This window comes from Colletotrichum destructivum, chromosome 6 (genome assembly GCF_034447905.1).
Source record: "Colletotrichum destructivum chromosome 6, complete sequence".
NCBI classification, from domain to species: Eukaryota; Fungi; Ascomycota; class Sordariomycetes; order Glomerellales; family Glomerellaceae; genus Colletotrichum; species Colletotrichum destructivum.
This window is the reverse complement of record NC_085901.1, coordinates 1,220,840-1,233,395: the sequence shown is the minus strand read 5'-3', so window position 1 is coordinate 1,233,395 and position 12,556 is coordinate 1,220,840. Positions and strand designations below refer to the sequence as shown.

Here is a 12,556-nt window from a genome sequence, read left to right as displayed (position 1 = left end):
ATATCCAGAAAAAGAGCTTTCATACTTTCTTCATTGATGTCACTGGCTAAGATGGATACTATGGTCTATAGGACCAACCTTCTTGAGAGTGGCGGCCGCCAGTTGAATTATGCTGCTGTAGGGATAATGATAGAAGGACCTAGGGAGAGACAGGAGATAGCTTAATGGCATCGTCAATATCAGAATCTAGTATTAATTGGTGAGTATTGAGAATATTCATTATAGTGTGATCAGATACCCAAGCATCTCACTCAACACTTTGGGGGGGCTTACGGCCAGCATCAGTGGCCCGATTCCGCTGCTCCAAAGGCTCTGCAATGATTTCCATGGATTTCCCAGACACTTCGACCACCCGTAGCTGGCATCATTGCGCCACGTCCTCTCCATCACCGCCCATAACTACTCTTATCCATCTGACTCACCCAACCGTCTTCTCGCCCTTGGTCGTCTCAGACAAGCCCTCCACGGGGGTCCGCTCGTCCGCGCTCTCAACGCTCTCGCCTCTCTTGAGACCCAGCTGTCGCGTGTCGTAGCCGTTGGCCTCCAGGTAGGCGCGGTAGCGGGCGTCCTCGATGGCGATGGTGTCCTGGCCGATGTGCGGCAGGCAGAAGATCGCGAGGGCGGCGGACAGGACGCACAGGGACGACGAGACCCAGAAGGGGTACTGGGCCGAGGCGACGGCGTCGTCTCCAGCGGCAGCCTGGATGTACGGGAAGACTGTGAAAGGGTGGGTTAGCCAACGGGAATGGGCCCCATCCGGAAACATGAATGCTGTTACCCCAAGTCCCCACGAAGGCGCCTATCTTTCCAATAGCCGCAGCGACGCCGTAATATTTGCCTTGTGAACTTGGTCAGCACATTTCTCTCTCTCTCTTCTCGGTCTCATAGAAGTAGGGGAAGGAGGGGGCTGCTCCTCACCGCGAATGCCCGTCGCGCACGTCTTAGCCGCCAGCAGACCAATGTTGTTCCCTGGCCCGAACTCGCCCAGGGCGAGGAAGACGCCGTAGACGACGACGAAGCCGCCGACCATGCCGGGTTGCGACAGGTTGAAGTAGTCGCCCGCCATGATGAAGCCCACGACGGCCTGCAAGAAGACGCCGAGGGCGAGGGCGTACCGTGGTCCCAGCCAGTCCGAGGCGGGCGCGCCGAGCATGGTGCCGGGGATGTAGAACAGGTTGATGACGGTGTTCCAGCCGAAGACGGTCGTCAGCGGGGCCGTGTTGCCGTACAGATTGCTCAGGATGGTGGAGGAGTAGATGCCAAAGGAGTAGGCCGAGAACTGGGTGGTTAGGTTTTTTGCACGATTAGTTTCGATGGCACACTTTGACGACAATCACGGCATTCATCACTTCAGTAAGTCGAGGAAAGAAAGGAAAAAAAAACTACAAAATACTCACGTCATAGATGAACCAGATCAGGCTGACGACGAAGAGGCGCCAGCCGTAGAACTTGAGGGACAGCAGGTAGGGCGTCTTGGCATAGCGCATCGAGTTCTTGGTGAACTCCTCGGGCTCCTTGACGAACAGGCGGAGCACGAAGAGGAAGATGGGGAAGACGACGCCGATGCCCAGGCTGGTGCGCCAGATGGTGCTGTAGTGTCCGTTGTGGCACGCGGCAGCGACCACGTACGGCACGAACGCTGCTCGGGTGTTAGTTGACAGTTGGCTCCCACGACGTCTCATAGAAGCATTGATGACGAACCGCCGATGACAAAGCCCTGTGTTCATGTGTCAGTAAGGCGGTTCATCAAGTGGTGGGACATCCGGCTTCTCTCACCCAGTCGATCATGGTGTTAGTGAACATGATGAACCAGAGGTTCCTCGAGCCCGACTTCAGTTCGCCGGTGGACTCTGCGGCGCCGACGCTACCCGCGGGATACTCTCCTCCGATGCCGATACCGACCTTTGTGCGGGATGACGTTAGCAGAGACCAGCAGAGAGAGAGAGAGAGAGAGAGAGAGAGAAAGAGAGAAAGAGGCGGCGCATAGTAGATTGAGATTAGCTTACGAAGAAGCGCCACGCGGCCAGGATGTTGAACATGCCGACGGCGTCACCCTTGAAGTACGACCCGGCAGCGAGTGCGGTAAAGACCACGAGGATGACGGTCGAGACGAGAAGCGAGTTGGTGCGCGACCAGTGGTCGGCGAGCCAGCCAAAGGCCAGCTGGCCGACGACGGTGCCGGCGAAAGCGATGTCGCCGACGTACTTCTTGGCATTGGAGGTCTTGTAGAGGTCGCCATACTGAAGCGCAAGGACAGTGGTGACGGACCCGATAACCTTTGGGATTGGTGTCAGTCAGAGGGCGAGAGAGATGTAGAAGACGACGGGGACTCCGACGCCGCCCGGGCAGACGTGCTCACGTTGTTGATGTACCCGTCGGAGAAGAGACCGGCGCCGCACGCGATGACGGGGATGATGGCCTTCCGGAACGGTTTGCGCGGCGCGGCCAAGGTCTCCTGCGGCGGCGGCGCCGACTCGGACTCGGACGACTTTTTCCTTAGAAAGTCAAGCATGCTGGTCGGATGTAGGAAGCGACTGGACTCAATACAGTAGTCCCCCCCTCCTTCGGTGTTAGTCCTCGGAGTGATGGATGGTTAGAAGAGCAGTAACCTCCCGCGCGTCGAGGGCCTACAGACTTGAGACAAGCCACAAAGGTAAATCGATCGAGAAACGGCGCGCAGGACTGTGTCACGAAGAAACGGCGTGAAGGGGGGGGGGGAGAGGGAGGAGAGGGATTGCAGCGAGCGAAAACCCGGACCAGGGGAGGGGGGACTGAGACGGTAATAAGAGCATTTGTTCGGACGATCGCAGGCGGCCGGCCCATCGGCGAGGGAATCATCTGAGCCACACCGCTCGGGAGCGGCCAACCAACACAAGTCTTTTTCTTCATACTTTACCTTGCGACGCCCTCGGTGCTTTTCACTTTTGGGCCGTGAGTAGACCGACTGTCTTCCCTCCACCTCGTCCCGGAGCTATGGGCGATGGGTCGATGCCTAGGGTCGCACCAATAACAACACGGCACTAATACGATGTATGTATGTACCCAGCCGATGCAACATGATCGGGGGGATTCGATGGGTCCATCGACGGTTGGAGCTAGTTCCCTGCTCTCACTTGTGACAGTTTGTTTGCGCTGTCAATCATCATCCCACGCACGCAGCCATCATCACTACCAGGATACAGCCATTATCCGGTCAGCCACTTCGTTTGTGCGGCTACTCAAGAGCTCCTCCAATCGTATACCTAATCCGAGACTAGACAGGTAATGATGCTCTGTCGGAACGTTTCTAAAATCAACAGAAAATCGAGAGAAAGTGTAGGCTTCTAGGAGGTTGATGAAGAGTAAACACGCCCTCCGCAAGAACCTAATCAGTAAGGCGCATCAGAAACAAGTCCGCCTCGCCGCTGGTAGCACCTCCAAAGAGGTGTCAGGCTAAGATAACGACGTGCCACAACCTCTCAGCCAAACACAGAGAGGCCGGGACCTACTATTGACCTGTCTGGAATCAAGCGTCCAATATTAAAGCCTATCTGGATAGGAATGATTCTTCCAAGATAGATTAGAGACAGGATTAGAGACAGGATTAGAGACAGGATTAGAGATAGGATTAGAGATCAGATCAGAGATTGGATTGTAGACCAGATTTGGGACCGGGCCAGAGATCAGAAGAAAGATAGGAAGGCTTACAGGCAGGACGATAACAAAGATTAAAGGGCTCAGATTAGCGGCAGGTCATTAGGAGATGGGAGAAGACTACAGACAACCCCTTGCTGTTTTTTTCTTCTTTTCCTTTTGTGAATAGCGACACGTACGGTTCTTCTGCCACGGGAGTCAGACCAAACAACTCGCGATGCGGCACACGTCTTAATCGAATAAGCAAGAGAGGGGAATCATCACATTTGGGATGAGAACCTCGCTGGGGTCTGTCGCTCGCGAGAGCATGTTCAGGTAGTGCTTGACATGCTCCGCTGTCGGGTAACCATGGAGAGGGAACACGAGGCCGTCCTCTTCAATGCGCGTCTGAATAAATTCTCAGACTACCTCGGACGAACCCTCCGCAATGTCCGCAATCGCGTCAGCAACGCCGACTCCTCTCACCGAGGGCTGCCCTGGGCAGCAGTGCCGACCGCCAAGTACCTGTTCCTCGGGGGACCACGGAAGAACGTGGCCAAGTCTTTATTGGATGAGAAGAAGCTCTTGGACGAATACCTCCGAAAGGCCGCTGGAACAAAACGGATGCGGCGTTCTGCGTCCCTTTGGTCTGAATCTCGTGACAACATGATCGCGTTGGCGAGTTTCCTTGCCGACTCAAAAAGGGGGCCATGTCGTCCGTGGGAAGGCTTTCGTCATGCAGCAGCGCGTGGAGGGCGGGGTTCGTGGATGAAAGTTGGGAGACGGGGGAAAATTGGCTGGTCCATTGCTAATAGCTGAGTCCTTGCTCGAGTACGAAAAAAAATCTCTGGCTGGCTGGCTGGCCGAAGGATGGGGCTTTTCATAAACTGCAATGGAGGACCTGGTAGCGATGCTGGCCGTGTAAGTGGGATGATGATCGACAAAGTAAACAAACAGTAAGAGTGAGGGCAATGCGCTATCCCCAACCGCTGACGGTGTCTTCTGTCTGGGTGGTCTACCCACCAGTTCGAGGAAGACATTGCAGATCCACATTTTGGAGATTCAGTCATGCTGCTGATAAGACACAAGATCCGGTTATGCGGCAATCAGGGAGGTTGTCGGGGTGGCGGGGGCGGCGTCGGTCACCAACGCTTCTTCTACGATATACCTATCAAGACGAACCTGCTGGCCGTGCATTAGTGTGCAGTAGATAGTGCACCTGGTATACCCTCGTCACCCAACTGCGTCACCTCAATTTGCTGGAGAAGGAGTGAGAAGTATACTGTCGCGTGTCCCGTTGCCTCTTGTGGCTAATCCGTCTCTGATAAGCCGAAGATGGACGACGCGGGGGGTGAGCTTGTAGTTCTCATGCCGCCATGGATGCTAAGCTTTTCCAAGCATTTTTTTTCAGTGGCTGCTGGGCGGCCCTCCCCGATGCCAAGGCAAGCGGCTCTCCTCTTCTTCATGCACGCGACTTGACTTTTTTGCTTGTTACTGAGGTACTTTTGCAAATTGTTGGTGCAGGGTGTGGTCGGTCATGATTAAGGCACACACATGAACAGTGCCCACACCGCATCCACTAGGTTGCAGGGGCGATTCGAGGAGTTGTTGTCTATGGTGCCCTTTTTGGATAATTCAATAGTACACCAGAGAAACATTTCGATGTTCTTCCATGCCAAGACCGAGCTGCCTCTCGGGGGTACCAACATGTGAGTCGGCCACACCGAGCGGAAGAGTGTCAGTCTGCCCGGACTTACTGCAGAGACGACCACCACACGTGTTCAAAAAGCCGGGATAGCACAAGCCAAGTGGAATCTACCTGACGGCGACTCAACAGCCCGCGCGACATGTCCCACCCTCATGGAAGTTGATGGAACGTCAGTCCCAGCTTTGCCGCTCCAGCTGTACCCCCATGGTGCGCACGTGTTGGAATGACCGGATGGTAACGCAGTGAGTTCCTCCCCGGACGATCTTGTAGACGACCGTACAACGGCACCGCACTACCTACCCGAACCCAATCGGCGGCCCTATTGCTTCCCACGTGCTTATCGACGTGCCGTCTGTTCCGCCCGTCTCGGCTTCCGGTCCGGGTTGAAGAGGTCCCACTTTCACGGAAGGAGAGGGTGCTGAGTTGAGATTAACACCGGACTCAACAAGTCACATCCAAGTCTCGGTACTTCGCCGGCACACCTTGGTTCTCATTCTGCCATGTCAACAAACATGGCGTGGGGTCCTATGAAAGCTCGTCTCGCAGTCTCGGCGCGGGGCCGTAATAGCCGTGGCCTCGGCAGCTCAGCAAAAGCTACTCATGCAGCTATACCAACTCATTGCCCACGCTTCATCGTGAGACCGTCCCAAACGCTGCTCGTCTTCCAGTGTCGCAGAGTAGTCGTCGAACTAGCCACCAAAGGTATCAGACATCACTGCCCGAGGCTTCTTGCCCTTCAGCCAGAGGCGAGAATAAGGCCGCCTGAGACCATGTCATCCACGACTAAGTTTGTAGAGAAGGCTCTACTGGTGCATCGTTTGGCAGATGCGCTGTTTCCACCGAGCAAAACAACGTGACGACGGCCATTGACCGCCTCGTTGATGCGATGAGCACGACTGGTTCTGGTGCTACATCCGGTCACCACCAGGAGCACCGCCAAGGCGATCTCTAGCCACGATTCAGCGGTCACACCGTTCACGCTACCCCGTCGATGGTATCTGGGATTGCCGCAACAGCGACCTCGCATGGCATGGCATGGTGCAGCGCCATATGCGACTGCTCATCCATCAGGCATGGCAGCGAAACTAGCTTCGGGTCTCCCGATTCTGGCTTGACAGCCAAAATCTGCTGCTCGGAACGACCCGGGAGAATGGAGGTAATGACAGCTTTGTTAGAAGTACTTGACTAAGCCTCCTCAGACGGTTTGATGTCGTACTCAACCTCCGTCCTGATGACATACTTGGCTCCCTTCCGAACCCCGGTGCCCTCGTGCAAAGGCGCATCCCTGGCATCTCCGTGCGGGAAAATGGCGACTCCGCCCATGATTGGCCGGACGGGATACGCGTTGAGCGTTCCCTCGCGCGCAGCGGGGAGGAAATACGTTGTCTCCCCGCCCTCGAACTCGTCATTCAAGTAAATCAAGAACGTAAAGAGCGAACTCTGTCCCTTGCCCTCAGGCGAGGCGTCGTACACATAGGTATCATCGGGGAGGATCCCAGACGGCGGCCAGGCTCCATCGATGTGGGCGCGGTATTCGGCGCCGGGAACATAGCGATATACGCGGAAACGGCGGTTGAGGCCGCGGACCTGGCGTCCACCGACCGAGGCGGGAACGAAGGGCGAGACTCGTGCCCACAAAGCATCGTGGAAGGCGGTGTCGACGACCCAGTAGACGTTGTGCGCAAGAATACTGATGTCTCCGTCCTCGCGCAGCGGGGCATCGGGAAGGAAGTTGACGGCTTCGCCTGCAGCAACGATAGCCTTGCACTCGTCTGCGGAAAGCACACCCTTCAAAAAGCCGAGTCCGGGCACGACGGGATGTGAACATGATATAACCGGCGGATGTTCTGCTGCGAGGGGAATTGTGTTCGGGGCAGAGGTGTAAAGAAGAGCGTCGTGGTGGTTGGGCGGCTTGCGAAGAGGGCCTTTCGTGCGCTCGATGACGCGGAAGGACGCGGCGAGGTTGCGTGGTGCCGAATCGAAAATGGTCTTATCGAGAACCGAGGCGTATACCTGCTGCGATGGTGTGGATGAGCGGAGATCCCACGTCTCTTGGAGAGCGATGCCTGGTGTGGAAGACAGAGGCAAGGGGACCGCTTTGGGGTTGCTGTCGGAGTGGCCACAGGCACGCAGCACAGCGTCGAGGACTAGCAGGCGCTGCTTGTCTCGTTCGCTGCGCTGGATGACGATTCCGTCACCTTCACCCTCGGGCAGAGTTGACAGGCCGCTGATGACGTCCAAATCTCGTACCCAGCGACACAACGCTCCTAACTTTGGTTCTTGGCCGCGTATCCTCATCTCAGCGAGTAGGATTCTCGCGTCGTCGTACTTTTCGTCGGTGAGGGCGCCGCTGATTCGGGCGGTGAGTCCGAGGTTCGTTCCCGCTGGAAAACGCACCAGTTAGCGGCTATCGTTCCCTAGGGACTCAAGATAATATTGGGGTAAAGGATCCGAAAAGACGTACGAGCATTGTTGACGCCACTGGCGCAGTTCTGGCGGAATTCGTAGACGGCAACTCGGAGGTCTCTGCATTGCTTGGACTTGATCAAGTTCGGGTACTTCGCGAGGGTATTGAGAGTCTCGATTGCGATGTCGAGCTCCTCGTCCGAAATGACCGTTTGGAGACTTTTGGGCTCGAGCGTCGCAGAATTGTCGTCACTGCTATCGGGAGGCGTGATTGATGTCTTGATTGTCTTCCGTGGCAGTTCGGCCTGCGCAGTCTGCTTGCGCTTCTTCGCTTTGGACTTCGTCATGACCGATTGTTGTAATGATTCGACCACGAGTGTGCGTGCGTTGGAGAAATGTTGTGCAGGTAGACCGTGATGATATATACTGAAGTACTGAAGACGATGGGTGATGATGGGTGGCGTGAGGTGGATGAGATTTTGGATGAAGCTCCCCACGCGCCACTGCGTCAAGGGTCCTGCCCGCCGCCCCCGCGGGGTTGTGCCGCTTGATGCCTAAGCACGTAGTTATGCCTGAGGCATGTACGGAGGTCCGGGACCCACATATCGGCTCCCGAGCGGGGCCGGCAATATCACAATGCCGTACCGCGCCGAGCCATGTAAAACTTAATCTTTGCTGACTGATCATGTAATACAGAGATATCAAGTCGTTCTGACTAGCTTCAAGGCAGTTTTGTCAGCGAAGACTTGTAAAAGAACGAGTTCATCATTCTGCCGGAGGTGCTTGGACCTCGTGGAGTTCCAAGCCCAGTGCCACGTCGCTGTGATCTCTCGCGGCGAATTTGGCAGGGAAGAAAGAGATCTTGAGCCGTAGTGAAGCGGCTCAATGCTCTTGGGCCGCAGAAAAGCCTGCTCACGGAAGATACCACCCTTTGACGCAGATATTAAAATTGCTTTCCGAGAGACAACATTGCCTGTCGCCAGCATCATCCAGGGCGCGATGACCCGAGGCGTAGGTTTGGCCTTCGCACCTGAGACCTTCCGCCGCAACAACGCAGTCTGTGCCAGACTCCTTGTTCAAATAGCTGACCAAACCATCCCTACCCCCAGGACGGGCTATTTAGCTTCAAGCGAACAGAATAAGAAGTGTTCTCCGTAGTGTTGCCGAACGCTGCTCATGGGTGCACCGTGCCCCATGTACTCTTCTTTCTTGTTACATGTTCGTACGTCGAATAGATTTCGATTCAGGCTCTTTTCTTTTTGTCTTTGCATTCAACGGGATCCTCGGTGTAGGGTCAAAAGTATGTTTATCCTACCACTCTCTAGGCTAACTGTAGGACTACCTATCAAACTACGGTCAACTACAACTGTGTGTTGCGTTGTTCGAAATCAGCATCAACCTCAACCAAAACACAAACACAGTTTCAAGTGCATACACTAACAATGAGGATCAAAGGAAAGGAAAGAGACAATGGCGTAGGACAACGGTTGGTTTTCAGCAGCCCATTCTGCAATGTTTATACTCGGGTATCCCACGGGGCGAGTCAAGACACGGTCTCGGTATCGTCCCGATCAATGTTTGTCGGCTGAAGGTTCATGGAGCGAGTAATGTATAGACCCCTAGTTTCGAGATGACACCGATAATTTCTTTTGCATACAGGGGCGACCCTGAAAAGATTTGCCACTTGATTGATGATGAAGGAGGCTCAAGGTGCACGATCGAGCGTACCAGATTTCCTCGAATCCCCTCGGCCGAAGAAGGTCTTGACGATGCCCTGCGCGAAACTAGCCACCGATTAGGAAAGGCCCCAGAGCATTAGAATCTGCGCAGATGATTCCCTGGTGTCAGACTGGTGTCTGGGTAGAGATTCACGAAGACCTGACGACTGCGTGTGAGGATCTTTGAGCCCCTCAATACAAGATTCAAGGAATATTTTCCGATCAAGGTTAAACAGGAGAGTTTCTTTATGCATTGCAGCATGTCAATAGTTGACTGACGTAGGCAGAAAAACGGCGCATTCGTCGCTGCGTCTCCGCAAGCATGATCTGAATTGCCGTGAGTCTTCACACATGTTCCTAGGAGATTCATGAACCAGACGTCCAAGCGCAACTTTTGGTCCCTTTTCCACAAGTCTCCATTGTAAAAAGGGTTGCAAATTCAAGCACGAGATTTGACCTAACGTTCTCAGGCTGAAGTTGAAAAGTCCTTCGAGGCTTCACATGAAACACCGGATGACGGGATGACAGGTTAGTTCTCGAGTCATACTACCACCCAGGAGGCAGGAGGAAAGGTCAGCGATGAACCAATCTCAACTGCAACGCCCAATTTGTGGGTGAAATTACATCACACTGTTTGTGTGACCATGTGTCAGTGCGTCCATCCCGATGGATGAGCAGGCATAGCCCGGAAAGCTGCTCAAATTCGTCGCCCCTTGAGAGCCTCTGGAAACCCAATTTGACCATGATTCCCAGATCGTCAGTCTGATCACAGTCTCATGAACCCTGCCAATATCATTCATTATAGGGCTTTGGTAGGCAATGGGAGTCCGCCCGAGCCCCAACCTGATCATCCGGATGTCGCCTACCCCGATCAACAAGGACGGATTGACTATGTCATCATACTTCGAAAGTCGGAGCAAATGCTTGTTTGATGTTCCATACCACCCCGAGCCCTCTCCCGTCTGACGGGCCATTCCTCTTCATCCTGTCGTTCCCTTCTCCTTCTCTTTACTTGTCCCTTTCGGACGTTCGTTCTTTTCGTACTTTTTTCGTCCGAAATTTTCACTCGTTTTTGTCTTGGGGCCATGCTGGCTCATGGTTCTAACAACTGAAAGTCACCAAACTTCTTCGTCCTAGCCACTGGCTGGCTCACTCCCACAAGCAGGACCGAGAGGCGCCAACTCCCAAACAAAGCACCGTTCAAGATCGATCTAAGCCTCGAAATCTCGACCACGCCGTCAGCAACGCAACGATGGAATCAAAGGGCTACAGCGACCTGGAGGTGGTATTTAACCGCCAGTCCACGATGATGGGGGACGAAAAGGCCGTCGTCAGCGAACCCGACGAAGCCACCTCTGGCTCGACTCCCACCACGCCCGCGCCAGCCTACATTACCCCGGTTTCCAGGACCGCAACGACGACTCTTTCGTCTCCATCTGTCCATTCCGATGATGAAGCGAGCATTTTGGATCCGAAGGCCGCCGCTCCCTTGCGGAAGGAAAAGACAATATTGGGCTTCAAGAAGAACATCTTCATCCTCGCCGCCCTTGCGACGGCTATGTTGCTGGCATTGGTCCTCGGTCTTGCAATAGGCCTCACCACGAGCAACAGCCGTCGTTCTACTGGTACCGGATCACAGATTGCCGAGAAACAGGGCACGGGGATCCTGATTAACTCCAGTTTGGCCGCGACGAACTGGACCGACAGCAACAACATCGGCCGCGCCGCCGTCTTCTACCAGGACTCTTACAACGCCCTAAACGTCATGCTCTACGACTCGCTCAGCGGTGGATGGACTAAGCGCAACGTCACTGCCAGCGTCATGAACAGCTCCTCCATCCCGTCCCTGGATGTCAAGCCGGGCAGCCCCCTAGCCTGCGCCACCAACAGGTACCAGGTCAGCCTGTACTACCTTCAGCACGACAACACCGTCTCCGAGGTGTACTCCCCGGACCCCGTGAATGGCGAGTGGATCCCGGGCGCCCTGAAGCCTACCATAAACCCGCAGGCGTCCAACACTTCTCGGCTCGCGGCGTACTGGCAGATCTGCCCCAACTGCACCGACACCCTGCTGCTCACGTACGAGCGTGACGGGGACATCCAGCTCGCCAACTCGACCAGCGGCCAGTGGCAGTCGATGCCCGCCATCAGCAGGAACGTGCTCCCCGGCAGCGGTCTTTCGATGAATGCCTTTACCGACTACAACGGCATCGGCCCAACAGGGACGAACGCCGATGCCCTCCGCGTGTACCACTCGGCTGGCGACAACCTGATAGAGGTGATCAATGGGCCGTTGACCAGACGGCGCTGGGGTTTCGGCAACTCTGGTGAGTGTCAAACGTCTTACCGGGTGAAGGAGTAACGAGGGGAAACCGTAACTGACCAACGATGCCAGGGAACGAACTCGCTTCGAGCCTCCCCACCCAGCCGGCGCCCGGGATCGCGTCGCTGAGCTTCGGTTCCAAAGGTTGGACCCAGAGCCTGGTCACGTATCTCGCCGGCGACGGCAGTTTGGTTTCGGCCTATTGGAACACCAAGAAATGGACGGTTGGGCCTACCGAGCTCGATCAGAAGTTCGGCAACGCGACGGCGATCGCGTCAACCCAGGCTCAGCGCATCTTCACCATTTCGGACGGCGTGATCCACCAGTACAGGGTCGACGCCGCCACTGATCCCTTCAAATGGTTCCATGTCAATAGTTTGAACGGCTAATTGAAGCGTCGTGCTGTCATATTCCCAAGACTGGCAAGTTAGACCGGCCGCACGGTCTGTGTCGTGTATACTAGTAGTTCTGTGTGCGTTATGAAACATTTTCATGTCTACCGGCCTCCATAACCCTTTAATGTTAATATTGCAAGTGAGTCTGTTGACTAATGTGTCGATTACATTCTTCCGGGAAACGTAAGTCGCAGGTGTTAAAACTAGACCTTCCACCGGATGTCACCCCTTAGTGTACGCCGAGGGAACATTTCACAGCTTCACAACACCAATGTTCAGCCTCCAGGATTTGCGTTGAGGCCGAGACTAATTACATCAGGACTGATACATGCCGGATTAGTGTAGCGGCAGCTCTTTTTCACACCGCCGTGGCAAAGTGGTTAATGGTGGAGGA

At 55.0% G+C, this 12,556-nt stretch overlaps 3 protein-coding genes across 3 annotated transcripts; 1 reads left to right on the top strand and 2 right to left on the bottom strand.

The window, feature by feature from the left end:
- Positions 1-199: 199 nt before the first annotated feature.
- On the bottom strand, positions 200-2,791 carry CDEST_09562 (Putative major facilitator, sugar transporter, major facilitator superfamily). The gene is made up of 8 exons (XM_062925721.1): positions 2,360-2,791; positions 2,007-2,276; positions 1,777-1,902; positions 1,702-1,717; positions 1,398-1,639; positions 919-1,279; positions 779-838; positions 200-717 (listed from the first exon to the last, which is right to left on the bottom strand). The coding sequence occupies exons 1-8, from the start codon at positions 2,510-2,512 to the stop codon at positions 419-421; spliced, it is 1,527 nt and encodes a 508-aa protein (XP_062781772.1). The 5' UTR covers positions 2,513-2,791; the 3' UTR covers positions 200-418.
- A 2,472-nt stretch (positions 2,792-5,263) lies between these two features.
- Positions 5,264-8,189, bottom strand: CDEST_09561 (Putative oxoglutarate/iron-dependent dioxygenase, prolyl 4-hydroxylase). The gene is made up of 2 exons (XM_062925720.1): positions 7,785-8,189; positions 5,264-7,704 (listed from the first exon to the last, which is right to left on the bottom strand). Exons 1-2 carry the CDS (start codon positions 8,071-8,073, stop codon positions 6,506-6,508), a joined length of 1,488 nt encoding a protein of 495 aa, XP_062781771.1. The 5' UTR covers positions 8,074-8,189; the 3' UTR covers positions 5,264-6,505.
- A 2,507-nt stretch (positions 8,190-10,696) lies between these two features.
- Positions 10,697-12,205, top strand: CDEST_09560 (Putative fucose-specific lectin; the record flags this gene model as incomplete). The annotated part of the gene is made up of 2 exons (XM_062925719.1): positions 10,697-11,771; positions 11,840-12,205. 2 exons carry the CDS (start codon positions 10,697-10,699, stop codon positions 12,154-12,156), a joined length of 1,392 nt encoding a protein of 463 aa, XP_062781770.1. The 3' UTR covers positions 12,157-12,205.
- Between the last annotated feature and the right edge of the window lie 351 nt (positions 12,206-12,556).